Consider the following 27466-nt stretch of genomic DNA (forward strand, 5'->3'; position numbering starts at 1 on the left):
AATATACTTGTTATGCTATAATGTGAACAATGTGGAGTATGAAAATACATTTGTTCATTCTTGAATAATTAAGGGTATTTTTATAGGGGGGGGAGGGGGGATTCATGTTTTTTAGATATTGGGGTGCACATGCCCCCCGTGCCCCCCTGGATCTGCACCCATGTGATGTGATGTGATGTGAGGCCGGCTGCAGGTCAGATTTCCTTCGGGTTAATAAAGTAGAAGATGACGGTGAGCAGTAGTACCGCCTTCCGCCGCCAGAGGGCGGAAAAGGACAAAGGTGGTACAGGTTCTGGCCGGCCGCCAAACCACAGGCAGGGGCTGGCCTTGACGGAGGAGGGCCATCACGCCAATTTCCATAGTTTCTTGGAGCGCGGATAGAGTAGAGATACGTGAACGCACGCTGCTCTGACTCAGACCCACAGACACGCCGAGGACTCCTCGTGTTTGAGCCCGGCCGGCATCACACCACACACCGGACCGACACAGAGAGAGAGAGAGAGGTAGAAGAGCAGAGTCGGCGAAGCGGGAAGCGTTGTGTGAGGAAGAAGAAAGGAAACTCGACCAACAACGATGTCAGCGATGAAGAAGAGGAGCTCAAATTCCTCCGCAGACAGGAGCGAGGACAAGCAGCTCACGGAGAGGATGCTGTCCCCGGGGAGCGGCGGGGAGAAGGGCGACTCCAACCAGGTCGGAGCACCGGGGAGAGTCCCCAGCGACGCCGCCGGAGGAGAGGGAGAAGGGGAAGGGGTCGCCCTGAAGAGGACCATCACCCTGTTCAACGGCGTGGCCATCATCGTGGGCACCATCATAGGCTCGGGCATCTTCGTCACACCGACCGGCGTGGTGAAGGAGGCCGGCTCAGTGGGGCTGTCCCTGGTGGTGTGGACGGTGTGCGGCGTGTTCTCCACGGTGGGAGCGCTCTGCTACGCGGAGCTGGGGACCACCATCAGTAAGTCCGGCGGAGACTACGCCTACATCCTGGAGGTGTACGGCTCCCTGCCGGCTTTCCTCAAACTCTGGATCGAGCTGCTCATCATCCGGCCGTCCTCCCAGTACATCGTCGCCTACGTGTTCGCCACCTACGTCCTCAAGCCGGTGTTCCCCGTGTGCCCGGTGCCGGAGAACGGGGCCAAGCTCGTGGCCTGCCTCTGCATCCGTGAGTATCTGAGCCGAGCCGAGCCGAGCTGCCAGGGATGATGCAACTTAAGGTGTTGTTGTTGTTTGTTGAGGGCAGTTGAACTTCCTGTGTGCACAGGTGAGAGAACACACGGGCAGCTCGAGCAGCAGCGGCGCGGTGTCTTCCGGCCCACGTGCGATGCTACTGAGACATACACGCGCACACTTGAATACAAAGCCATCCCCGCGTGCAGCCTCATCCACGGTGCTGAAAGCCGCATCACTGTTACATCAGCCCCGTCACACACACACACACGCGGTGCTCGCGCGCATCACCGACGGAGCACTTTACGCTCTTTCCATTCTCGTTGACTGTATCTGTGTTAAGTGATGAGTTTGGTTTCCGTGTGATTTTCTCCTTTAATATATTTGTGTAACTGTCTGTGAGGCTCAAAACAAATGAAAGGGTAACGTCATCTAAATCACTGGTGCTCAAACTCTCTCCGCTGGTACTTGAAGGAATCTCCAAAATTAAAAAAAGGAAACATTCATTGATATAATACTAAGAAAAAACTTAAACTTTTAGGATCCTTGAAATGTGATTTAAAATAAGTTCAGCCTTCCCTGTCATATTTTTGTTTCTTAAAAAGTTTCCAGCAATTTACCAAAAAAAAAAAAATACCGCCCCTTTGCGACCTGTGACAGGTACCTACAGTGTCTCTACCACATGTTAAGAATGAGAGGTAACTGGAAGGGAGGGAATCATGACACCTCTGTATGTTTGATCAGATAGTTCAGTCATGTAATTAGAACTGAATTAGAGCTAAACTGTGATGGAAGATAGTGAAAACACTGACATGTCACTTCTGATGCTGACCCTTCCTACAGCTGTGGCTGCAGACGGTCAACAGTAAATAATCGTCTGATGAGGAATAAACCTTCCTGTCTGTAGCTGAATAGTGTCGTCCTACGCTACGCTGCTGTATTTTAACATTAATCTTAGTGGTTGGACTTGAGAAATCCTGATATTTTCTGAGGTGGTACGTCATGTACAAAGTTTGAGACCCACTGATCTAAATGAAGAATTCCAGTATGTTATTTCCAGGGCCTGGGAAAGTTCCCTCAGTGCTTCTGAACACCCGCAGCTCTCTCACAAAGACACACACCAGAGTCTCAAACTGAGCTGCTCCACAGACAAAGAAGTGGAGACTGATTTTTTGAATACTCTGTTGTTGTGTTGTCATTCACAGAATGTAATTAATATTTACCTTAGTGCTGTATTATTTCACCCACCAGCGACCCAGTAGCCGTTAATCAGAATGTTGTTTTTTTAACAACACACCTGCCCGCGGACAAAACTGTGATCCTTGCATCACTACTCAGAACATTCCTCTGGGTGCTCTCACTGTCACCTGTAACACATTTCCCAACGCACTTCCACAATTTCTACTTAATGACATCACACATTTGAGTTTGAGCGGTTTGGGGATTTGGAGTTTTTCATGTTCACTATTTGTTTGGACACTTTCAGACTATGGGCGTAGTTCCCCTTTAACCCTTGAGATGCTGATATTAGGACACATTTTTTTTGTATTTGACAGAACAGAAAGGCCACAGTGTTAGGGAAATGTATTTAATATCATTTGAATTGTGTTAATTTGGTGTGCCCACTTTAGCACACTTGTTAAGTTTAATAGGTGAAATCTTCACATTTAAGAAAGGAAACCCTATATCCCGATTATCACCAAGAGGTAGTTTGAGATCCTGTTACCTGAGACCACACATTTAGGCTACTAAATTATTATATTGCATCTTTCTCTGCTCTCAAATAGATGATAACTATGTAGGGCTTGGCGATAATTAAATATAATCATTTATTGTCCGCTGTATCGTGCATCGTATAGATATACCACTACGTCGTCTAAATTGATAATAATGAGCACATATTAATTCAATTTTCTGAAAATCTGATGTAAAGTTGAGGGAATACCATTTGAAGATTGCTGTTTTATTTTTTCACCACTCTGTGCATTCACGTTTACATGGTCAGGGTATTAGTTGGACCATTTTTGTAATATTATTTTATAATTTCACTTGAAACGGTTTATTTTGCACTAAAGTTGATAATAAAATGAGAAAACACTCATTTAACAAGTATTTCATTCACACAGGAGTGCACAAAAATAGCCTTTACCGTGTGCTTATTTTATCTAGACTATTTGTTTATTGAATTAACTGTCAATGAGGTATTTACAATAAAATGAATCCTTAATAATGTGCTGTGATCAACAATCAACCTCCAGTGTAATGCTGTCTTTATGCTCAGTAAGTGTTTGTTGAGCCTGCAGACATTAGCTTCACTGCTCAGTGTTAGCGTAAACTGCTGGTGAAGTTCAGTGTGTTTCTACTGGTTTAGTTTGGAGTCTTAACCAGATTAACTCTGGATTATTTGCTGCTTAAACTTGTTGCCACCAGCCTCTGGTCCGACATGTTGTCTTTGACTGGCACACACAACAACTGCTCCCCCTTCCATCTGAACGCATGACATGTATATTAATATAAATATATATATGTGTGTGAGAGTGTGTGTGTGCGCGCGTGTGTGAGTGTATGTGGTGCCAGCTTGTAACCCCAGTACCTAATCTTCAGGTCAACTAAGTCCTGACTGAGACCACATGACAAAGCTATAGGCTGAGAGGCTCTGTTATCTCTGTCTGTCTGTGTGTGTGTGTGTGTGTGTGTGTGTGTGTGTGTGTGTGTGTGTGTGTGTGTGTGTGTGTGTGTGTGTGTGTGTGTGTGTGTGTGTGTGTGTGTGTGTGTGTGTGTGTGTGTGTGTGTGTGTGTGTGTGTGTGTGTGTGTGTGTGTGTGTGTGTGTGTGTGTGTGTGTGTGTGTGTGTGTGTGTGTGTGTGTGTGTGTGTGTGTGTGTGTGTGTGTGTGTGGGGGCGGGGGCGGGGCGGGGCGGGTGGATGGGGTCACAGTTGGGCTGTGTGCCAAATCTCCACACACCCATCCATGTGCAGCCCCGTAGGTCTATTTTGGTGAGAGTCATTGTTCCATTTGACCTGCTTCTGAGGGAATTTGTGTCACAGAGATCAGTGTGTTTCTGTGTATTCACTTGCACACATGCATAAGAATGTGCATACGTGTACACACACATATAGTATATGTCCAAGTTTTGGCCAGGTGTGTGTGAATTTGGCTGCCAGCCTCCGTGTGTAAGTATGTGTGCCCCCCCCCCCTACTGTACTGCGGCTCCCTCTCTCTTTGTCCCGGTCTCTTCGACACAGAGCCTCATTGTGCTGTGTCTCCTCTTCCTGTTGTGGCCCTGACCTTATTTAGGAGCTTTGAAGGGACCTCCTGCTTTAGTTAATCATTCTTACTGGCTTACAGAGTTTGGTGTTGCTGGAAAAGAGAGGCAGAAGTGCACCCATATGCAGGCGCACACTGTACATTACCTCAAATATGAATAAAAGTTAAAGAGCGTCCAGTTTTTTAACACCAAAATCACATGCAGAGAAAAAGCTTTAGTCCAGTAACAAATCCTTTGTTGCATGTTATCCGGCAGCGAGTGGCATTCAGTGCGTACAATTGAGTCAGATGGTGTACAGAGCCTTTCCATGTGGTTCACGGTTCGTTCTCTGTCTTTGTCTCTTTCTCTGCAGTCCTGTTGACCTTTATAAACTGCTACAGTGTGAAGGCGGCCACCAGAGTGCAGGACTTCTTTGCCGCGGCGAAGCTCTTGGCACTCGGGATGATCATCATCATCGGCTTCGTCAGGATTGGCCAAGGTACTTCACACAAACACGAACACACACATTCACAAGATTCCATCCAAAGAATTGTAAGCGCCTTTGATGACCCCCTCCTTCAGCACAAGTGAGCGACCAGTCACCCGTAAGACTTACAATAACATGAAAGAATCCTGTTGGATTGAGTTATTTCTCGTGTTTCTGCAGGTTCACGTTGTGTAGAGATAATAAATATTCCGTATTGTTTGGTCCTGCTGGTGTAGGACCTAATTGTATTCTTTTTAGGGAAGTTTCATTTCTTTATACTGGCAACATTGTTAATCGGTCAATAATCATCATTTTATCATAAAATCAGCACAGCAGCTCTCGAACCCAGGTACACAGCCTTAGGGGGTTGTTTATGGAGATGCCAGTAAAATGAAAGGTGGCGTAAAATACTCCCAGCACATCTCAACAGATGTAGTATTTCACGCAGGGAGCATACCATCTGTGTAGTCGGTGCCATGCGCCTCAAAACAGGAAGTGGTTAATGTGACTTGAGCCGTTTGTGTAAAGTCTTCCCTGCTGTGTGTGCACATTTCCTGGAGAATCTGAAATAAGTTCATTAAAGGCGTCTTCTGGCACACGAGGAAACATTTGATCTGTTTTTGTTTTTTTAAAGATATTTCTTTGGCAGTTTTTCAAGTCTTTTATCATATAGGACAGGCAGGAAATAGGGTGAGAGAGAGGGGGGGGGCATGCATGCAGCAAAGGGCCGCAGGTCGGAGTCAAACACGCGGCCGATGCCTCGAGGACCTTCAGCCTCTTTACATGGGGCGACTGTTCGGACCGCCCTTTGTTTTGTTTCTTTTTCGTTTGCAGCGTGTTTCCGTGAAGCTTATGTAACCATGACATCAATAATCTAATTTTGCTCTAAAGTCACTATAAAGATCACACTTTTTAGATGTTTAACAGAGGAAATGATACAGTGTAATCCAGGAGGCTATAATGGCACTTTTTTCTCTTTGAGCCCACATTTGTGTTGTTCCACTTCTGACTTCTGGCAGTCTAAACCCATTCTTACTAGAGCTGAAAAGAGGTGATTAATTAGTTAGTTAATTCCAGTTTCTTAAAACACCTTTGAGTTGTGGACAGAACTAGACACTCGGACGTCATCTTGTTGATAACTGACAATTTATGGATTTATGGAGCAAAGAATCCACAGATTAATGAAAGCAATCATTAGCTGCAGCTCTAATTCTGGCCAAAGTTAATCACAGCCGGGCCGCTTGTCTTTGTCTGATGGGAGCAGTGAATCTGTGGAAGTGGAGTAACTGGTGGTGAGTTTCCTGGATCCGGGCAAGGCCGTTTAAAAGAGGCCAAGTCACCAAAAAACAAAAACCCCTAAACTTTCTGAGTAAAATCTGGTATGCAAGTGCGGAGAGGCTCAATAGCTGGCACACTTATCACAGAACATGGGGGTGATTGATTCACTTCACCTTGGGTCAGAATATATTGCATATGAAAAATAAATACTTGTATATACAGATTATCCACCATTTGTCAGCTCGCTTCATTTCTAGCTCCACCTGCTGTAACCCTCCAACAGCAGCTCCAGTTCTAGTGCGCATGTCTCATACCCCAAAGCACAGATTTTTTTGGTGACTCAGCCTTTTTCGATGACCTTGGAGCCGGGCCGAACCCTCATTAAGGCCACAGGATGTTGTGAAGTGTAGTCAGAGACGGGAGGAGAGCACATGAACCAGACAATGTAAGCAGAACACAGCTCCTTTTAAAAATCTACCTATTAACGGCAAACACTGCCATGTTCAACAATGGCCTGTTTGATCAAGAAGGAACTCATGTCCCTTTCACTGATGGTTTTCTTCAGAAGGTATGCTATTCTTATGACAGGAAGTGAGCTCAGGAAATCATACTGTGCCCTCCAGAGGAAGGCAGCACAACTTTCAACCAACCAACACTTTGTGCTTTATTGAGTCCATGGCAGAAATACTAGAGTGCTTTGGTTTGTAGTCTTAAATCTTAAATATTGAGGTGGCGTTATACCTGTCCACTTCCTTTCTAGTCGCAAAAAAACAACATTGACAAGGTACCTGCAGGCTTGAATCCCCCCTGCTGCTTGTGTGCGTTTGCTGCCAAAGCCCTGTGTGCTCCTGTGGCTGGCTCTCTTCTTGTCTGCGTTCAAGCCGCTGTGCTCCGATAGAGACACACAGAGGCAAATAGAAAACAGTTGTAGGGGGAAACCCAATAAAAGGGAAGTCAACAAGCATGTCTGTTGAATGTGAATGAGTCAAGTGTTAGTCGCAGACCGAGTCTTGCAGATCTGGACGCTGGGAGCCGACAGCAGAGTCCGTTTTGTTTGATTTTTACTCAAAGTAGTTAGAAAAAAGAAAAAAACGGTTGAAGTGAAGTTCACAGACTGAGGGGTGATTGTGGAGCTCAGCTGTGTGTCTCTGTCTGGAGCACCGAGCTCACCTCTGACCCCCTTCACCTTCGGCCTCACACCTGACATGAACCCGGGCCACGCTGTGAGATTCAGCTTTGAAAGTCAGCAGTTCCCGAAGGTCTGACTTTAACTCGAGCTGCAACACCACACGAGGAAGCGAAAGAGGCGTTGGCGTCTAATGCGTGTGAGCTGGTCTGCGCGGTTCATCAGTAGAAGCCACGCCCACAAATTGCTCAGTAACGCTGAAGAAAGCCTAGAGCTGAAACACGTCTGTTCGCTCTGCTGCTGTGCACGTTAAAACTATTCTATACTTACACTTCTGTGCAGGCCGCTCCATTTCCCTGCTGCATGATTTTTGGCTCAGCACCTGTTTCACTCTAAAGACAAAAAACTTTATACACTCACCGGCCACTTTATTAGGCACACCTGGTGCTTCATAAAGTGTCAGTGTGGTCTTCTGCTGCTGTTCCCTCTCTGTAAAAAGTAGGTGGTGTTGTGTGTTCACAGATGCTCCCCTGCATTCCTCTGTTGAAACCAGTGGATATTTGAGTTCCTGTTGTCTTTCCATCAGCTCCAACCAGTCTGGCCATTTTCCTCTGACCTCTGGCATCAACGAGGCAGAACTGCCTCTCACTGGACATTTTCTCTTTTTTCCACGCCACGTTCAAAGTCACTTCAATCACCTTTCTTCCCCGTTCTGATGCTGCTTTGAACTCCACATCCTCTCCACCATGTCTACATGCCTGAATGCACTGAGTTGCTGCCATGTGATTGGCTGATTAGAAATTTGCGTTAACGAGCAGTTGGACAGGTGCACCTAATAAAGTGGCCGGTGAGTGTATATTATAGTAGCATCATCGACATAAGACAGAAGGACAGAGACCAACTGCAGCACCGTGCCCGTGCATGTTTCGAGAGGAGGAGAGAAAGAAAAGAGAGAGGGATGGAGACAGTGAATTAACAACAATATTTCTCTAAGTTATTAATAACTTAGACTACTCTAAACGCTGCTCTGTCACTTTTTGACACGTTGTTCTGCATTGCCAGCTCTCCCATTCACACAGACGTTGTCTCGGTGCTGTTGCAGCTCTGTGATGACCTCCCCTGCCACAGGCACAACAGATCTGTCCCCCCATTCCACCTGCCTCTCAAACAGACGGCGGGACGTGATAAGGGAGCAACAGCCCCGCAATGAACAGGCTGTGCAAGGCAATTAGATTTGCCCTCTGGAAACCTGCTGATGTTTGGTTAAAATACAACTCTAAACCAATTTAGAGTCTTAGAGGATAGAACAAATCCAGTACTTTGATCTTCTTATTTTTATTTTCTCTTATTGCATCTTCCTACCGAGACAAAAGATCCAGATGCTTCATTAAAAGGCCCAATACATGTTCAATCCTCACACACACACGCACACACACATAGTGTGTTGTTTGTGCAAAGGTCACAGGTCACAAGTCTCACATCAGCTGACTGGCAGGCAAACAGGACCTCAACACTGACTGACTGACCAGAAAGCGATGGAAACCGGGGGAGGTTCGAGAGAGAGGGAAGGATGGAGTGGAAGAGAATAGGTCTTTCTTCTTTTTTTTAACCCTTGTATGGTATTCAGGTCAAATTGACCCGGTTCAAATTTTTACAAGAAGATAAATGGTACAAGTATCCATTTTTTCCACCTGAAATTCAATGGCCTTAGCTTATTTTATGTGATAAACATGTACAAACAAAATAAGTAATAGAGCACACATGCTACTGTACTCCACACACTTACATCATTCAAATGGTCTTCAGGTCAGTTTGAAACACATGTACAGAGACACAAATGTTCACACACACACACACACCATCATCATCATCGGTGGACCCTGGTTCGGTTATGTCCGTCCTCCTTCTTGGTCTTTATGGGTCTTCAGGTGGGCATAGAGGCTAATCCTGGACCCGCATATTTTGGTGCAGTGTGTGCATGGGTGGGTAGTGGTGGTTGTGTGTTTGGGTGGAACCCTTTTGGTGGCATCAATCTCCTTTCTGCGTCTGCGCTTGTCTTCTGCAGTACTACATTATACTACGCGGCTCCATCTCGGACACGTTTTCTCCAGGTCGCCCTGTTTGTCGCTGTGGCCTCCCAGGTCTTAACCTGTGTGGCACTTTTTGAGGTTTTCCTTGATGTTGTCCTTGTACCTTTTCCTTGGGTCTACTGGGGCACGCTTTCCCAGAACAAGCTGTGATTATGGACTTGCTTGGGAAGGGGAGAGTGCGGCATCCGAATCGCGTGCCAAGTCTATCTGACCTGGTGCTGGGAAATGATGGCAGTGATGGTGGAGATTCCAGTCTCCTCAGGGACACTGGTGTTAGTCTGTCGATCCTCCTCAAGTGCTCTCAAATGGCTGCTGTATGTGGTCCAGGCCTCTGACCCATACAGTAGAGTGGGGAGAAATAGTGCTTTGTAGACCAGAATTTTGGTCTTTGATTGTAGGTTGCAGTCCTCAAAGACCCTTTTTTTTTTAGTCTTCAGTAAGCCCCGCTGGCACAGCTAAGACAATAGTGTACCTCTTCATCAATTGTGGCTTGAGATGACGAGAGGCTGCCTAGGTATGGGAAGTGGTCCATATTTTCCAACCCGGTGTTGTCAATGGAGATGTTTGGGGAGCTGCTGCTGTTTGATGGTGGCCTATGGAGGACTTGAGTCTTTTTTATATTGATGGCCAGACAAAGCTTGTACGCTTTTGCAAAAGCAGTCAAGGTGCATTGTAGGTTCTTAGCAAGCAGAAGCGGCATGCACTGACTACAGGCACTATAGCCACTATTTCTACTCCAACACTACTGCACTGAACGCTTCACATGCCATTTGTGAAAACACACACACACAAAGATAATGTGAAATTATTATAATCCAAGCACAGAGAAGCGGTTTGCTCTCACTGCCCCCGCTCTTTACCCTTAATTGTGTTCTAGCAGAAACTGCCTGCAACTATAACCTAGGGGTTTTTAAAAGTGAAGCTCATACAAGGGTCTAGATAGTTTTCATACCTGTATTTTTTAATACAGCGGATGATTGACAGGAAAATTGTGAAGACAGACGTTGAGTTGCAGAAAAGAGCTGCGGGTCAGAATCAAACCCCTGGCTGCTGCAGTGGGGACTCAGCCTCAGTATATTGGGTGCCCCCTCTACCAGGTGAGCTACTGGGCGCCCAAGAGAAGGAGAGGTTAGATTAGAGAGAAAAGAAGAGAGTGTTAGAGATGTGTGGTTTCTGGAAGCTGGTTGCTCACTAGCAGAGATCAGTAACAGAGGGAACACAAACTTAAACCTGCTGCAGCATCTGTCTGGAGCATTGTCCCTTTTAAACAATTCAAACTAGGTATGTTTACATATTCCAGCAGGTCCTCTCTTCTTTTAGAGTGAGAGGTGTTCTATCTCATGAGGTTACCATGATGGGAGATAGAAAGGCCTGTTAAAGCCAGTGGGAGGTCTGAAGGGTGTGTGGACATATAAACCAGCTCTAGGTTGTTACACACTCTGTAATTCAGCAGTGTCAAACATGCCGTTGCCGAGGGCCAAAGCTAGGAATTGAGTCAAACACAAAGCTTTTGGTTATTTCAAGTGTTTAAATGCACCTTAAGACACCGCTGCAGTGGACTGGTGGAGGTTAGTAAAGCAAAAACCATCTAAAGGAGCGGTAAATGAATATAAGGGTTGATTTGATTCAGCCTCAAACCAATGTACAGTACATCATATCAGTGACTGTAGAGGTGGCCTTTTGTAGCCCTGTTTTAGGCAGGCTTAGCAGTTTGAGAAGTCCTGAACTTTGGCCAATAAAGGAAATGGACTCTGGTAAAAAAAAAAAAAAAAAAAAAAGACTTAAAGGTTGAAGATGTAGAATCTTTATTAAAAGCTATATACTCACAGAAAGACTTCCAGTTGACGACTGGCTAACTTTAAATACTGTTGTAAATTAATTAATTAGTCCAAATGACTCATTACCCTGTATGATTCATCACTGACATGGAGCAGGCTGATCACTGACACACTCAGCAACGAACCTGGCAACCCGACCGACTGCTGGAATTATTTTTTGTTGTTGCGACTACGATCTTGAGACACTAGATGGCGCTGATCTGCTCATTCCCCATATCAACCTTTATTTTTCAAAACGGGTGAAGAAATTCACTCCATTCTCTGCCCCTACACAGTGACAACACACGTTACATCATAGCTTCCTCCTGTATGTCAAAAAAAAGTTACTGATAATTGTCCCATCATAATCGCTACTGTAACCTTTTTTTTTTTTTTAAATGTGCTTTTGTCGGTCCTCCCTCCATTCCAGTGGATCAACTTAGAGCCCACCTGGACTAAATAACACGCCCGAGCTCTAGCTGATCCTCCTCCAGTTCATTCTTCAGGAGGAGAAGGAACTCTGTCTGCCTTTATTCTTAATCCACATAAACTGAATGCAAGCCCAGACTCTGTTATACCTTTAGGTTCAGGTGTGTATCTGGATCATGAGAGGTAATCCTCCTCATTTGTGATTCCACTCTTTCACTGTGATTGTGAGCTTTTCTAACGTATTTAGCCTCATGGCATTCCTAAATCTTTAACACCAATCTTTTTCATCATAGTGCCTCTAATAACTGTTTATCTGAGACACCTCAGATTATCTGGATTTAGACAAAGACTGGGTGCGTGGGGCTGTGATTACATCAACAGTGAGTGATTTACAGGTCTGTTTTAGAGTTTGCGTTACCTGTTTTACCAGCCATCTGATTCAGAAAGAACCTGATAAACACAGAGAGAAAGCTATAATACAGACTGTTGACTAGTCATTGAATTTCTAATGAAATGTGATTTCCTCGCTATCATGGACCTGGTAACACGGCACGAGCAAGGCACTCCACTTGTTCTGCTGTTGGCTGCAAGAACGAATTTCCTTCACATGCTCAGAGGACGTGAAGACCCAGTGTATTCACTTTATTTCTGACTAAAATGTCCCCACAACAACTGGAAAACTGAAGCTCAAGGATTCCTCCATAGCGTCGAAGGTAAGTTTAGCCCTTTTCATGTTTTACTGTTTATTTTGCAGATTAGCCTGTTGAACGTAGCATTAGCGTGTTGCGCAGCTTTGCTCTGTAGGTACACATGAAAAACTAGTGGTCAAACTAAGAATTGTTTTAAATTGCTGATTCCTTTGCTTGGCAACATTGAGAGCTTTGATTAACTTTAGCAGACAGACTCTAGCTAAAGTTACGCTGAGGGACATCACAAGACAAGTCACACTCAAAGTCCATTGTTCTGTTTCTTTCTCCATACATTTTTTTGCACTTTTTGTAGCTGTTGCCATATGTACGGATGATGTAGTAAACGATATCTGTTGCTCTTGTCATAATGTCATCACCTTGATATTAGTCCTGTGCTGTTAATTACTAGCTTCTCCTTCAGTCATGGACTGTATCTGCAGTTTTACATGTTGGTGGCCCAGGTCTGACTGACCTCATGCTCGTCCTGAAGCCCCTGTTGGCTGATGTTTTGTTCCTGGACCTGCCAGGAGGAGGAAGATGCCGGACAGTCGTCATATTTAAGTCAAGTGATGGTCCGAAGACGTCACAGCTGCCAGGAGCATCAGGAATGCCCAAGTTTTATTTCAACTTCACTGACTATGAATAAAGTGCATTTTTTCTAAGGAGGAGAATTTTTTTTTCATTCATTCATTCATTCATCTTCAACCGCTTGTCCCTAACATGGTTGCGAGGGGCTGGAGCCGATCCCAACTGACATTGGGCGTGCACCCCGGACAGGACGCCAGTCTATCACAGGGCACATAGAAACAAACGGAGACAGACAACCATTCACACTCACATTCACAGCTACGGGCAATTTAGAGTCATCAATGAACCTAACACCTGCATGTCTTTGGACTGTGGGAGGAAACCGGAGAACCCGGAGAAAACCCCCTGCAGACACGGGGAGAACATGCAAAGTCCACACAGAAGGGCCCCAGCCCGGGTTCAAACCAAGAACCCTCTTGCTGTGAGGCGAAAGTGCTAACCATGTCTTTCTTTTTTCTTTAAATTGGTTTAAATTGGTTGTTTTAGCAAAGCAAGAAGTAAAACTTCCACTACACAGTCTGATTAAGTTATGTCTTATGTCTTGCATTTTTGTACGATCATCGAGATAGATGAAGACAAACCACATTGGCACCACACACTCTGCTCACCCTGGTCCCCCCTAAACGATTGCATCTGTGTTTGTGTTCATGGAACTCTGTGTTCCGTAGTGTCACAGTCTGCTGGTGTCTCAGATTAGAGAACAGTGTAATCTGATTAGCTGAGGTAAATCCCTAGAAGCACAAAACCCTGGAAGTGAAACACTGAGCTGAGGCTGAACTCCTGTTGACCAACCGCATAAACTTACCTCTGATTTACTAGTTCATACTTCAGCTTCTTGTCACAGTCCATCTGTGATGCAGGGAACTGCTTCTCACCTTCTTATTCGTCATCTGTAGGATACTAACATGCTTTATTTAATAAAACCCACGCACAACCACACAGTTCCACTCACAGACCAACATTTTCTGACCTCATGTAAAAATCCTGCTTTAGGGCTTCAGCTTGCCTTCAGGAGTTCATAAAAAAGGTGTGTATTTCAGCAGGAGGGTACCAAAACAGACTTTCTTTTTCTGAAACATGGATTGCTCCATTCATATCGGTCTTAAGTCTAATCCATGTAATGCCTTTGCCTTTACCGATCCCCAGTCTCTTTGAACTGAATGTAAACTCAATCACTGCAAAATGTGAACCAGAATAACCTTCTGTTTGCTGTTAGGCACACCCGATACCTTGTAAACATCATTTCAAGTACTAATTTGTAAGAAGGGAATCAGGGCAAAGAGTAATCCTATAAACTGTTTTCTTAGCCGAACACAACCACTGTCTGTGCAATGCTACAAATAAAGTAACCTTTCTTATCCCCTAAACTTTAGGTTTCTTTTCCCCACATTTCTATGATTTCACTTCCATCCGGGTATTTTCACTGTAATTCACAGATGAACGTGTCTTTCACAGGCTTAACATATGGCTATGGCAAAATGAAAACATAAGAGGGTGATCATACAGAAGAGTTACATTTTGGGAGGTGGTTTAAAATAATAGCTGGTTTGTTTTCTTTCAGAGAGTTGGATGAGAAGATATGTACGAAGTGAGAGACACAAGCTGGTTAGCATAGCTTAGCATTAAGACTAGAAGCAGGGGGAAACGGCTAGCCCGGCTCACCCAATGGTTCAAAAATATATCTGCGTATAAATTAAAAAAACAAGATAGAACTTGTTCATTAGTAAGGTTTCAATGTGTTTGTAGTGTGTTGTTGTTGTTTTTCTTTCTTTGGACAGAGACAGGCTAGCTCTTTCTCCCTGCCTTATGCTAAGCTATAGCGCTATGCCTGTCCCCACATAGCGCTTTTTAATGAGCGCCAGCATCATTTTTTTATCATTGCTTTTATATTATTTGTGCTATTATTATAGCTAACATTAATGTCGTTGTGCTTCAAAGCGCTGGGATAATTGCTGCTGTTACTTTCATAAGCCGTCAGTCCACCAAAGCACTTTTGTCCCAGCTGAAAAATGCTGAGTTTGGAGGTGCAGCGTTTTTTTTTGCAGTTCAAGTGTTTTGGTTGAGTCTTGTTGCTATGATACGGAATAGCCGTGCAAGTAAAAATGCCGGCACAAGGTAGAGTACTTGCTCTTGGTGAAGGACGTACGGAGAAAAGACGAGATACAGTCCAGCAGTATTCATTTCTCCTCCATGGTTGTTGTTGTTCAACACTTGTACATGTAAGATGGGACGGTTGGTCTTTTTGGTATTTGTCCCGCCCCTCCTCCACTGTAATTGGACAGTTGGGTAAAAAGTGACTGTGACAAGCAGGAAAAAATGCTTTGGTGGAAACACAACAGTACCAGGTAGAGCACTGTGCACAATTAGTTGATTTAGAGGTAACGACTTGTTGAATATTTTCCCCTTCGACCAGTTGATTGGTTGACAAGTAGGATGAATTTCAGTACCAGATTTTCTACAGCCCGAGTGGCTAAATATATTTCACAAAATGTTGAAATACTTCTTTAAGGTAGGCTTTTTAAAACCGGATGATAAACCAATGAGTCCTTTGTAACACCACCATTGTTTAAGTGCCTTAATCCCTCTTTATAAACAAGGCCTAATTAAACTCAGTAGAGGGAGGAACTCAGGTTGTCTTTCAGTAAGTCTTTGTTGATACATGTGCACCTTTTGAATGTGTCAGTGTGTGTGTGTGTGCATGCATATTTCATTGTGTGTTACTTCCACTGCCCGGCACCGGCATCATGTGACCGGCTGATCGCAGCAGAGATTCCCTGACCACTGTTGTGGAAAGTGATCCGGGAGCAACAGAAGAAGGAATGAAGCTGTACATGGCAGTGCAAGAGTAACTTCGACACAAAGAGGATTGAAGGAGGACATGTTTGTGTTTGTCCACCACATTTTTTTCCCAATGCAAATTCATCTCATGAAAGGGTTACTCAGGGATGGCTCACACTTTGCCAAAAGAAGCTGTAAAGGTTTAGGTGAGCTGTAGGTTTGGAGGCAGACGATCCTGAGCAATGCTTGTTCGTATCTGTGTAAAACTGTGCGATAGAGGCCTGAGATCTTGGTGTGCAGGTTAACCTGCAGTGGGAAACACCTTGAATCAAACATTTTTGTTGAGGCAGAAACTAAACAATAAATCGGTTTGTCAGTGATTCGGTCAACTAGACGACTCCGACTTTGTAAAATGCCTCCCCTTCCTCCCGGACATGTCAAACCTGATGTAACAGGACTTCCAGGAGTAAGACTTCCATTAGAAGTGCATGGACGTGTGCATCTTTTATACTTTTTTGTTGTGAATCATGCACATTTGCGTTGGGGTTGTGTTCAGGTCAACTGTTGAGTTTGCTACTTATATATTAGTTAGGGCTGCCCATAAGTGTTAAGAGATCAAGACTGGAGTAGAACTGAAACAAGTAGTTAAATGTCAGTAATGCCAAACCTTCATTGGTTCCAGCTTCTCATTTGTTCTGCTTCTCTTTGGTTAATATAATTGTAAAATGAATATTTTGGGTTTCGGACTGTTGGTTCAACCTTGGGCTCTAGGAAATTGTGGCGGAAGAAGAATAAGGACTCTTTATTCACGTTGAGGAAGACTCCCCCATTGTCTTCCCCCACCCAACTGATGGAAACGTTTTGGTGCTTTGATTATCAAGTTGAAACAACCACAAGACGCCTCAGCTATAGACATGAGCTTAGAAATGTTGGAGACCAGGATCCAGGGACCCCCAGCACAGCTCTCTTGTCAGGCTGGTCCGTAGCAGCACTGACCAGGTATGGCAACGGGATCCTGGTCCCACATCAGCCTGTCTGTTAGGAGGGCAGTTAGTCACACAGGCAGCGCAGTAATCGTACGCTTCCCACGCTACACAGTGGCTTAGGGCTAACCCTCCCAGTACTAACACTGCCCCAGGCTGTTGGTTTAGCAACCGTTGCTGTGTCTGAGAATGTGTTCGTGGGGAGCAGCTCCATCAGGAATGTGGCACAGATCCCCTCAAACAAGCAGCAATCCAGAGGTCAGAGGAGAAGGACTGTGGGCAAAATGTCATAAATCCTGATAAATCGAAGTACAAATAACTACTGTTTCTTTTCCCTCGAAGGCAACGTTTCTCCGCCTGGCTCTGTCTTCTTGTAGTCCCTTTAGTTTGTGTGATCCGTGCCTGCCTCAGGTTGATCCACAGAGCCGCGCCACAGTCTGGGTCACTTATTGACCGTCTCAGCCTGTCTTAACTCCATTACATTCTGCAATCCTTTCCTTGATCCACATACCGAGACTCATGGGCGTCACTTTGTTCTGAAAAGGGGTGGGGACACTCTTTTCACATAAAAAAAAACACCACTTGGCAACAAGAACTAACGTAAGCCTACCTTATGTGATGATCGAATATTTCACCATGTTGTCATCCAACATTATAAGCCATACTTGGGTCCGAGCTGCAGGGTTTTGCTCCAGAGAAGGTACTTTTCCCAAGTTTTCCAAAGTAGCGCGCCCTCTCTTTTAGTTTTTTTCTTTAGCATGTTTAAGCTAACTTTAACGTCTCTGTCCTTTCGCACTGCAGCTATCCAATTCTTATAGTCATGTGACCATGGCAACTTGAGTCACGCGACTCATCTATCATCAATCAATTGTCAATTGTCAAAAATCATTGTCAGGCTAACTTTCAGAACATCTTTAACAAATTATACTTTTACACAATTTACAAAATCAGCCATTTCAAAAAGTTGTGGGGACATGTCCCCAGCGTAAAGGACACCTTTGCCAAGACTGATTTCAGCTGAATGTTTTTCCTCCAAAAGCTTTTTTTTGTGTGTTTTGGGCAACTCCAAATATTTTTTTTGGGCTTCTCCAGACTGGTTGGTAAACTTTAGTCCAACCTGACCAGACTGCGACCAATCGGTTCATTTTCAATTTACAAGGGGCTTTATCAAAAGCTGTCTCAAATTGCAGCTGAACTGTACACTGATATGTATTCCTGAAAGCATTTGAGATGAGAAATAGGCAATACAGTAACAGAATGTGGTTTCATGTTTGATCAGCGCTGCCTAGTTTGATAGTTTAATCTGAGTTTGGTGAGCCTGGTGTGTTGCACTGGATTGAGGACGGTGGTAAAGTTCATCAACTACGTTCAAGCATGACACTCCTCGTCCTAATCTTACTCCACATGGATTAACGGTTGTGATTTGCAGGTTAGATCTCGTGTTTCTGTAAATCTGTCTGAATGTTAGGGAGGACAGAAGTACATCTGCCAGTGCAAATAAAGCAAATATCTTAACTCGGTTCTTTCTCCCTGTTCTTCTCCAGGTGACACAGACGGTCTTCTTCCAGAAAATTCCTTCGAGGGGTCCAAATATGAGTTTGGCAGCATCGGCCTGGCACTCTACAGCGGTCTGTTTGCTTACGGTGGCTGGTGAGTTAACACACCCATCTCCCTGTGTGATCAGCAAGACACTGTTCTGCATGTTCACTGTCCAGTTTCCAGTTTAGCATCAGGTGTATTGAAATGTTAGCCCTGCTGAGATACTGACCCCTTGTGGTGGAAGGATGCAAATGAACACATGTAACCACGGATCATTACTTTGGGCTACAACATTCTGTTAGACAGTAACACAGTATCATCTTTCACTGAGGAAAGACAGTACTGAATGTCCCAGTGGAGACATAATATTGAAATACACTCAGCCCAGTGTTGTTTCCCCCCTTAGTGTTGAACTAGATGGGGAATTTACCCCCCTGGGCATCACTCAAGTCATAGCTTGTCCCTCTCTTTCTTGTATTTACTGCAAAAATAGCTTTCCTTGGTTAAATAAAATGGAATATGCAGTTTGAGAAAATTCAACTTCATCCGTTTCCACTTGTAGATTATTACAGAACATATTTATTTGTACAGTGTGCTACATACTATGTTTCTGATTGTTGCCTTTTCTGCTCACAGGAACTACTTGAATTTTGTTACTGAGGAGATGATTGACCCTTACAAGTGAGTGTTAATGAGACACTTGTATTCTTTTATAATAAAATGCAGACTTATTTACAGGGGGGCGATTGGCAGTCTGTACTTTGTTGTCACTAAAATGTTTTTGTGTGTTGTCCTCAGAAACCTTCCCCGGGCCATCATCATCTCTCTGCCCATAGTGACAGTAGTGTACGTTCTGACCAACCTGGCCTATTTCACCACCCTGTCCCCTGAACAGATGCTCGGCTCAGAGGCCGTTGCTGTGGTGAGTGCACACTTACTTTCTACTCATATCTTTGTATGAAGGCTGCCAAATACACTTTACCTTTAAGTTGAAAACACAGACCCAAAAGTCATAAAGGTGTTTCCGGCACATCATTGATCAGTCACCGATCACATCATCAGATGTATGTGTATATAGATATGTATATCTATATACACACATATATAAATATACACACACACACATATATATATATATATATATATATATATATTAGGGGTGGAACGGTTTACCGAACAAGGACTGTTTTTGACAAGTTGTTGCACTTTGAGGTCATGACTAATATTTACATTGATAAAATAAAGACAATATATGCACTATATATATATATATATATATATATATATATATATATATATTAGGGTGTACCCCGCCTCACGCCCGATGTCAGCTGGGATCGGCTCCAGCACCCCCGCGACCCTGACCCCGGGATAAGCGGTTGAAGATGAATGAATATATATATATATGTATGTGTAGGCAAATCCAGCTCTGGTTAATGTTGCCAAGCAGCTTCATGCCACTGACTAATAGTGAGCCGTCTTAACAGTGCTGCTCTTTTGAGAGAACAGCGAGGCGGAGCGTCCAAAACACAGACAGCTAATTTGACTTAATTTCTAGTTAACACTCCCTTGTCTAAGTATAAACTTTTCCACAAAAGAGCAATATTATATAAACAGTCATTAGACAGGAGTCGGAGGCACAAGTACTTCTTTTGGATAAACTGCTGTGCCACTTCCTGTTGTGACTGGGGCCTACTTTGTGTCACATACAGGGTCCGAAATGAACTTTTACACTCAGCCATATCTCACAAAATGTTCTTTTACCATGTCTTCTGCTTCTTTGTCCTCCTTGTCTTCGGTGCTTTGGTTTAGAGGGTTGGCAAGAAGGCTGTAAATTTTGCCACATAACAACCTATTTGCTAACGCTCTCTCTCAATGCTGCTACTCTGCTGTCTGTTTGTTGGAATTTGGCGGCAACGGGCTGACATACACAAACATACACTGATGAACACACATGCACGCACTAACGCCAGTTTATTGCCACCGTTCACGTTATCAGTTCATCAGCCACTGTGCTGCTGCAACCACTCAGCTGCCAGCTAGCATTAGCTATAAGGTCAAGCTGCTTAATTACATGACTGTTTTGGTACGCCGTCTGGCACATAATCATCTGAGATTTACTCGCCAAACTGTAAAAACTGCTCGCATTTGGCGCTTGGACCCATTTTGGACCCTGTTTTTGTGTGTCTTGTAGGATTTTGGTAACTACTACCTGGGTCCGATGGCATGGATCATCCCGGTCTTTGTAGGTCTGTCTTGCTTTGGATCTGTCAACGGCTCTCTGTTCACATCGTCTAGGTAACACCGACACGAACACACACACACACACACACACACACATACACACACACACACACACACACACACACAGCAAATACATTTTTCAGTACATGTAGCTTATCTAACCAGGGTTGGGGAGACAGTAAGAGCTAACACCTGCAAAAGCACACAGGATTATATCATGGGCACAACATGCATCTATTGGAATCATGTATCTGTCCATACTCAGTGATGTCTTTCCTCCCCTCTCAGGTTGTTCTTCGTGGGTTCCAGGGAGGGTCACCTACCCAGTCTGCTGTCCATGATCCACCCCACCCTGCTGACGCCGCTGCCCTCACTTATATTCACTGTATGCACTCTTATTTTCTAACACATTGTTGTGTTGTTTTGCTGCTGTCTGTCACACACAATGGTGATCAGTGGTTTTCTTGCATTCACACTGTCTCTCATTCTCTCCAGTGCTTGATGACGCTGCTCTACGCCTTCTCCAATGACATCTTCTCCGTCATAAACTTCTTCAGCTTCTTCAACTGGCTCTGCATTGCCATGGCAATCGTTGGGATGATGTGGCTCCGTTATAAGAAGCCAGAGCTGGAGCGACCAATCAAGGTGAGCCAACTTGATCTGGTCAGCCAAAAAAAACAGTCCTGGTTCATGGATAAGGCTCGCTGCTTTTGTTTTCTCCTCGTCTGAGACGAGCGGACATGAAAGTCTCACACTTGGTCTTTGTCACCGTTGACTCCCGCTCGAGTGAGCTTTGGCAGCAGGAAATGTTCCTTCTTTCTTTCATGCGACCAACAAAGATCCATTTAGCAGAGCTCAGATGAAAAGAGACTGATCACAGATTAAAGGACAGAAGAGAATGCTGGATGCTGGTCAGTTAGTGTTGAGGCCTGCTGGGGTGTGTGTGTGTGTGTGTGTGTACAAGAGGAAGCGCACTTTGCCTCCTGACAAACAGTTGCTGCAGGATTCCCTGAAAACAGAGTACCATTGTGCCATTGTTGCACTAAGTGAGTGTGTGTGTGTGTGTGTGTGTGTGTGTGTGTGTGTGTGTGTGTGTGTGTGTGTGTGTGTGTGTGTGTGTGTGTGTGTGTGTGTGTGTGTGTGTGTGTGTGTGTGTGTGTGTGTGTGTGTGTGTGTGTGTGTGTGTGTGTGTGTGTGTGTGTGTGTGTGTGTGTGTGTGTGTGTGTGTGTGTCCGTTTCCCTTATTAGAGCCCGATGGATGCTCCCCCTAACTCTACTCATCTGCCCCCTGTCAGGGCAGTGAAGTGAAAGAGGCAGATAAATCTATTGGCCCAGTACGTATGTGTGTGTGTGAGAGAGTGGTGGGACAGTGGTGGCACTGTCTCACTGGTGACCTCTATCTCTCTCTTTCACTCTCCCACTCTATTTCTTTCTCCTTTCTTTGTTTGTCACATTCCTGCTGTTCAACAGATCTGGAGCGGAGCGGCCAGAAAATCTCACAATTACATTCACTTCTTTATCCCTTTAGTTAAGACATACAGTTCCTCAGTATTCTGGTAGATTCATGACACCCTCAGCTCCCTTCAGTGTGCATGGCCCAAGGTATGTGGTTACCTGAACATACCCCTCATAAGTGATTGTTGATGGGCAATAATGTGCTCCTTTAACAGCCTATTGGGCCCCTTCAGCAGGGATTTTCAGCTACAAGAGCATTAGTGAGGTCCAACACTGATGTTAAACCATAAGGTCTGGGCAGTTGTAATGCCATTGTCATGGTGACACAAGAAAAGCCTTTTCCAAACTGTTGCCACGAAGTTGGCAGCACACTATTGTTTAAAAATAACATTGCATGCTAGAGCATTACGATTTCCCTTTATTGGAGCTAAGGGGTCTAGTCTAAACCATGAAAAACAGCCCAGAATCATAGCTGAAACATAGCAACTATAATCAGTATTATTATAATAACAATGGATCAGATGTGTGTAATGTCAAAGGGGTCGCTTTCAGCGCCTTTCACTTCATTGCTTTCATTTTCTAGCCTGCAACTTTAGTGTTCTGCTAAAGAGTCAGATATTTCCCTCTGGGGTCGGTGGGGGGGGGAAACTAAATGTTGGACTTCCATTCATCATGTGGCCGTAAACACCGCTCCAAATGAATGCTGATGTTGCTCCTTGTTGCTGTGAGGCTTTCGACTCGCTCAATGTCAAGGTTCCACAATACATCCGTTTTAACACATGACTGGTTTCCCATCACATTTCATTCAAGTTTGTTCTTGTAGTGGCTGTTTTACAATTATCTGCAACTTACAGTCCATTTTATCCAACTGAATGTGCTACATGGACAACAGAAGCACCTGCTCTATTTTTATGTTTACATTATTTAATTTGTTCGCACTTTGTGAGGCTACTAGGAGTGTACGGTATTAAGGGTATAGACGCTAGGGCGGTAGGAATTTATGCTCCAGTATGGATTTTCACTCTACCGTGTAACCGGCAGAGCAGCTCTGATGTAACCACACAATGCTGGCAGACAAAACAAAAATAGATCCGGCCCGTGAGGGAATATTTACCGGCCCTTTGAGTAGAAGCATATGTCTAAAAGTAATTCCTGGCCGTAGTGGCCGATGTTGACTGCTGTCCTCTCACGCATCTCAACACAACACAGGCTCAGCGCTTCAAATCCCGGTGCACTGGGAGACTTGCTCCATGCGCTTCCTGTAGGCACGTGGCCACAACGCTCTTCTCTGTCTGCTTCAGCATCGCTCCTCTCATTGTTGTTCTTGCAATCCTCATCCAAGAGGCTTCATCAGATCATGTACGCATCTGACCAGGCTGGGACACAAAGGGTTCCAGTGACATTATCGGCCTTGTGAGATGTTAAATACCTGGATCTCCACACAAGTTAGTTGGACCAGTCTCAGCCTGGTCAGATGCGTACATGACCTGATGAAGCCTCTTGAATGAGAGGTGAAACATCTTCCTAGACAAATAACCAAGTCCAGTTGCTTTTGACTGAAATTGCTTTGAGGATAACGATGACCTGGACAAATGAGAACATTCACAGGCTTATTCTTGCAATCGTTTCAGTCTGGTTACATCCATGGTTAAATCACCACCACAATGTTTATTTCTACTTTGAAAAAATGAACCTGAGCAGACTTCACAGCATCTCCAAAACACGTTCCAAACCTATTGTAGATACAAAATGAAATGACAGCAGAGACTTGGGTTCGTCAGATGTGACTTTAGGGCTTTTGTTGGGGGGGTCTTAAGTAGCTGTGATATCTCACTACAGTGTGCTGAGGCACAAATAACCACAGGACAGGACTCCATTAGGATATGTTTCAGCAATGAGACCCATTTATTTACAGAGAAAAAAACTCAAATGGACATTAGATAGAGGATGAACAGCTCTAAAGATCAAACAATCCCTTCAATGGAAATATTCTAGGAAGCCAGAGCCAGCAGTAGCTTAGTTTAGCTTAGCATAAATACTGGTATACATGGAGATGGCTAGCCTGGCCCTGTACAGCTAACACAGTTCACCAGCTCCTCTAACAGATCACTCTTTTTCACATAAGCTTGTGGTAAATCCTGAGGGTATGATTGTCAATAGAGTCAAATACACAACGCTCGTCTTCCTATTGAACTGACACAGAGATGCTGTACTGAGGTGATGTATCATCCTGCACGGTAAATTGACCTGCCAGGCTTAAGCATTTTTTATTAAAATGTATTTTAAAATGTTTTTTTAAAAACTAAATTGTGCAATATAAGTGGCAATCTCCACTGAGGAATAACTTAGCTTGTTAGAGAGAGAGAGAGAGAGATAGAAAATATGAAGGCACCAGTATGAAGTTAACGTTACAGCTGTGTGCAGTTTTTTTTGCTGGTGAATAAAAGCTGCTACTCTTCAAGACCCCAGCCAGGTTCTCTTGTCTTGCTGCCACCTGACGATGAAAGTGAAGGGGGTTAGGGTACGTCATTCCTATGACCGTAGCTCAGTGGCGTGTTTCCACACTGTTTGGGCCCATAGAGCAGGAGCACTACGGACTTCCACAAGCCTATTTAAGTTACAAGCTGCTCCTCCAAGTTTTGCTCAGCACCACCTTAGCCAGCCCGCAAAATCATCCCATGGTCTTTTTAGGCAACTATTTAAATAAAATAAGCCATCGACAGTTTTTTTCATGTATCAACTATTAATTACTATTACTATTAGAAGTATTAGTGGTTAAAAAAACGTTTTGGATGCGTTCGGCCCTCTGCCCCGAGCTAATCACTGTTAGCCACGTCTGGGTGCTGGCGACTGTCTGGGATTTCTCTGTTAATAGGTGATCACCCAAAAATCTTGTCTCTATGGCTTTTTTGATGTATTTTCATACTGAAAAATATTGTGGGTTCCAATTGCGCCGGAGTCACACTTTAAGTCTCACATAAGGTGGACTGAACAGCAGCTCAGCTTTGACATTTTTTCGTTTGTTTTTCACACAAATACGGTTATATACCGTATACTCCAGTGAAATGTCATGAGTATGAAAAAATAGACACTACCCAAGCCTGTTTTTACACATCATGTTGTCTGTACAATAAACCACAGTGCAGGTTTTTATAGAAGGTTATATGGCAGGAAGTCACTGCATATCTTCTCATTTAAATCTCAGCTCCACACTGATTAAGCTTATTACCAAAATGTCGATAAGGTCAAGGGAGTTGTGAAACTCCTCCCTTTGTCTGATGATTTTGAATCTGAAGTTTTTGTTAAAAATGCTCCTATCTTCTCCTTGCAGGTGAATATTCTGCTGCCGGTGAGTTTCGTCCTCGCCTGCCTCTTCCTCATCATCGTCTCCTTCTGGAAGACTCCAAAGGAGTGTGCGATCGGCTTTGGCATCATCGCCACTGGAATTCCGGTCTACTTAGTTGGCGTGTGGTGGAAGAGCAAACCCAAGTGGATGGTGAACGGGATCTGTGAGTGCAACACTTGTCTCTCTGCACGTTTGACCTTCTGAACGCTAATACTTACTTCACTTGACGTCATAGGTAATCCCTACTCATGTGTGTGTTTTGCAGTCTCGACCACAGCGTTATGTCAGAAGGTGATGGAGGTGGTGCCTCAGGCGACCTAGAAGGCCTCGCCCTTTACTTGCAGCCAGTGGCCAATCAGGCTACACCAACAGTGACAACTGGGCTCTGACATCACAACTGATGAAGCTTGACCTCTGCTGAACCCCTTCACCTCTCTCTCTCTCAATCTCTCTTTCTAATACGCACACAGACACCCACACACACACACCCCCACACACACACACACACACACACACACACACACACACACACACACACACACACACACACCCTGTCTGCAGGGTGCTGATAAGGACCCGATGAAGTATGGACAATTTTTAGTCACTAACTATCCTTTGTAGGTTGTTATGTGTTGTTGTTTTTTTACGACGCATTTCAATGAATTGTTTTTATTTTACTGTCGTTTTTGTTGTGAATAAGTTGATGTAAAATATCATCCGTCATCTGAAACATGTTGTATTTAGAAAGTTGTGCCTTACGTTGCAAATGACAACCTGTCAGCTGTGGCAGTAGTTGTCGGTGGTGTCTGAGGCTGCTGGCACTGACCTGCTGTAACCAGCTCTCTCACGTCTAAAACCTTTGCATCCAGGAGCTATTTTTTTAAACCTTGCAAGACTCCACTTTTAATCTCCTGGAACCATCTTTTGCTTTCTAGCCGAGGTCAGAGTTGAACAAGATGTTCAAGTTTTGTCCGATATTCACGATGCTTTGGAAACTTTTGGTCCTGCTGCCGTTCCAATCCTTTAGCACTAACAGTCTTGTGTTGTCGCTCGTTGGTCGACAGTGTGGCATGTCGGTCGCTACAGATGCGTCTGTTGAGTTTCTGTCTCCCAGTGAGGTTCGAAAGTCGTCTAATCTGCTGTAGGAAGTGAGTGAAGATCTTGGTGTGTTAGAGATATTTTTGTTTTCTCATTTTTACAGTAAGGAGGAAGAACTATACGTAGAAGTTAAAATGTTCTGTTCAGCCATGTTTCTGGTCACCTTGCATTACATATTTATGTCTAAAGCATTACAGACCAGGTGTGATGGTAAACACGAGCACACTGTGCAGTCTACTGATCGCCTCTCAGCATTCTGGGGTATCGGAGGGAAATTGCTCTAGAAGTTGCTCTTTCAATCATCGTGTGGTCAGATTGACAGCGGTGCATATACCGTTGTGGGAAAATGGTGTTATCACTGAAAAGTGGGTCAAAATTCTTACTATTTGGTATATTTCGGCTGTAAATTATTTTTTTGTCAGTGAACTCATTTTCACTTTTGGGATCAATACCCTAGAGTACTGAGCCCGCCATTATAACATTGTGTGTGTGTGTGTGTGTGCGCCTGTGTGCGTGTGTGTGTGTGTGTGTGTGTGTGTGCAACGTTTGACTGTTAACACTCAGATCCTCAGTTGCGCTCTCAGAATTTGTTGTGTGTGTGTGTGGCAGTCCTTCATGTTGATGGAGGTAGGTGGGGATGAAAGGTCCAAGAGGATCATATATGCAGACAGACAACCATATGCTTCAGTAAACGGAGAGAGATGCTAGAGAGGAAATGGGAAGTAGGAGATTTTCTTTTTGTTTTTAATTAGTGTGTGTGTGTGTGTGTGTGAGTGAGTGTGGTCTCATGTTCATCATCCTCATGTTCTGTTTTTACTTTTCTGCACACGACGACAGTTACAGAAAAAAGGTAGTGCTGTAATATTAACATCAATCCTCGGACCAAAAGTATACGTTACTGTAGCAGCGCAGTTTCCATAGTCGGAGTCGGCAGAGTTGTTGCCATAGAGACGGCGTTGATGCAGGAGGAGTTAGTGTGTATGTTTTTAGAGATAGGACCTTTCTAACACTCCAGCCATCGCTCAAAGCAGATGGGAAACTAACCTGAATAGGACTGTAGAAAGTGTATTTATTTATTATTAGGAACCTTGTTGTTGTTTATTGTTTTT

At 44.2% G+C, this 27466-nt stretch overlaps 1 protein-coding gene across 1 annotated transcript; it reads left to right on the forward strand.

Annotated features, from left to right (window-relative positions):
- The first annotated feature begins 444 nt into the window (after nt 1-444).
- Nucleotides 445-27466, forward strand: slc7a5 (solute carrier family 7 member 5). The gene is made up of 10 exons (XM_083917120.1): nt 445-1159; nt 4784-4909; nt 18220-18325; nt 18851-18895; nt 19013-19136; nt 20409-20512; nt 20747-20843; nt 20954-21103; nt 25245-25422; nt 25525-27466. The coding sequence occupies exons 1-10, from the start codon at nt 574-576 to the stop codon at nt 25578-25580; spliced, it is 1572 nt and encodes a 523-aa protein (XP_083773246.1). The 5' UTR covers nt 445-573; the 3' UTR covers nt 25581-27466.

This window comes from Echiichthys vipera, assembly GCF_963691815.1.
Source record: "Echiichthys vipera genome assembly, chromosome: 7".
Lineage (NCBI taxonomy): Eukaryota > Metazoa > Chordata > Actinopteri > Perciformes > Trachinidae > Echiichthys > Echiichthys vipera.

Bases quoted from the DNA above. Each gene is read 5' to 3' on its own strand.
- slc7a5 (XM_083917120.1), top strand. From the start codon at position 574: ATGTCAGCGATGAAGAAGAGGAGCTCAAATTCCTCCGCAGACAGGAGC. The intron at 19,137-20,408 runs GTGAGTGCACAC...TGTGTCTTGTAG, and splicing joins GCTCAGAGGCCGTTGCTGTG to GATTTTGGTAACTACTACCT. The intron at 20,844-20,953 runs GTATGCACTCTT...CATTCTCTCCAG, and splicing joins TGCCCTCACTTATATTCACT to TGCTTGATGACGCTGCTCTA.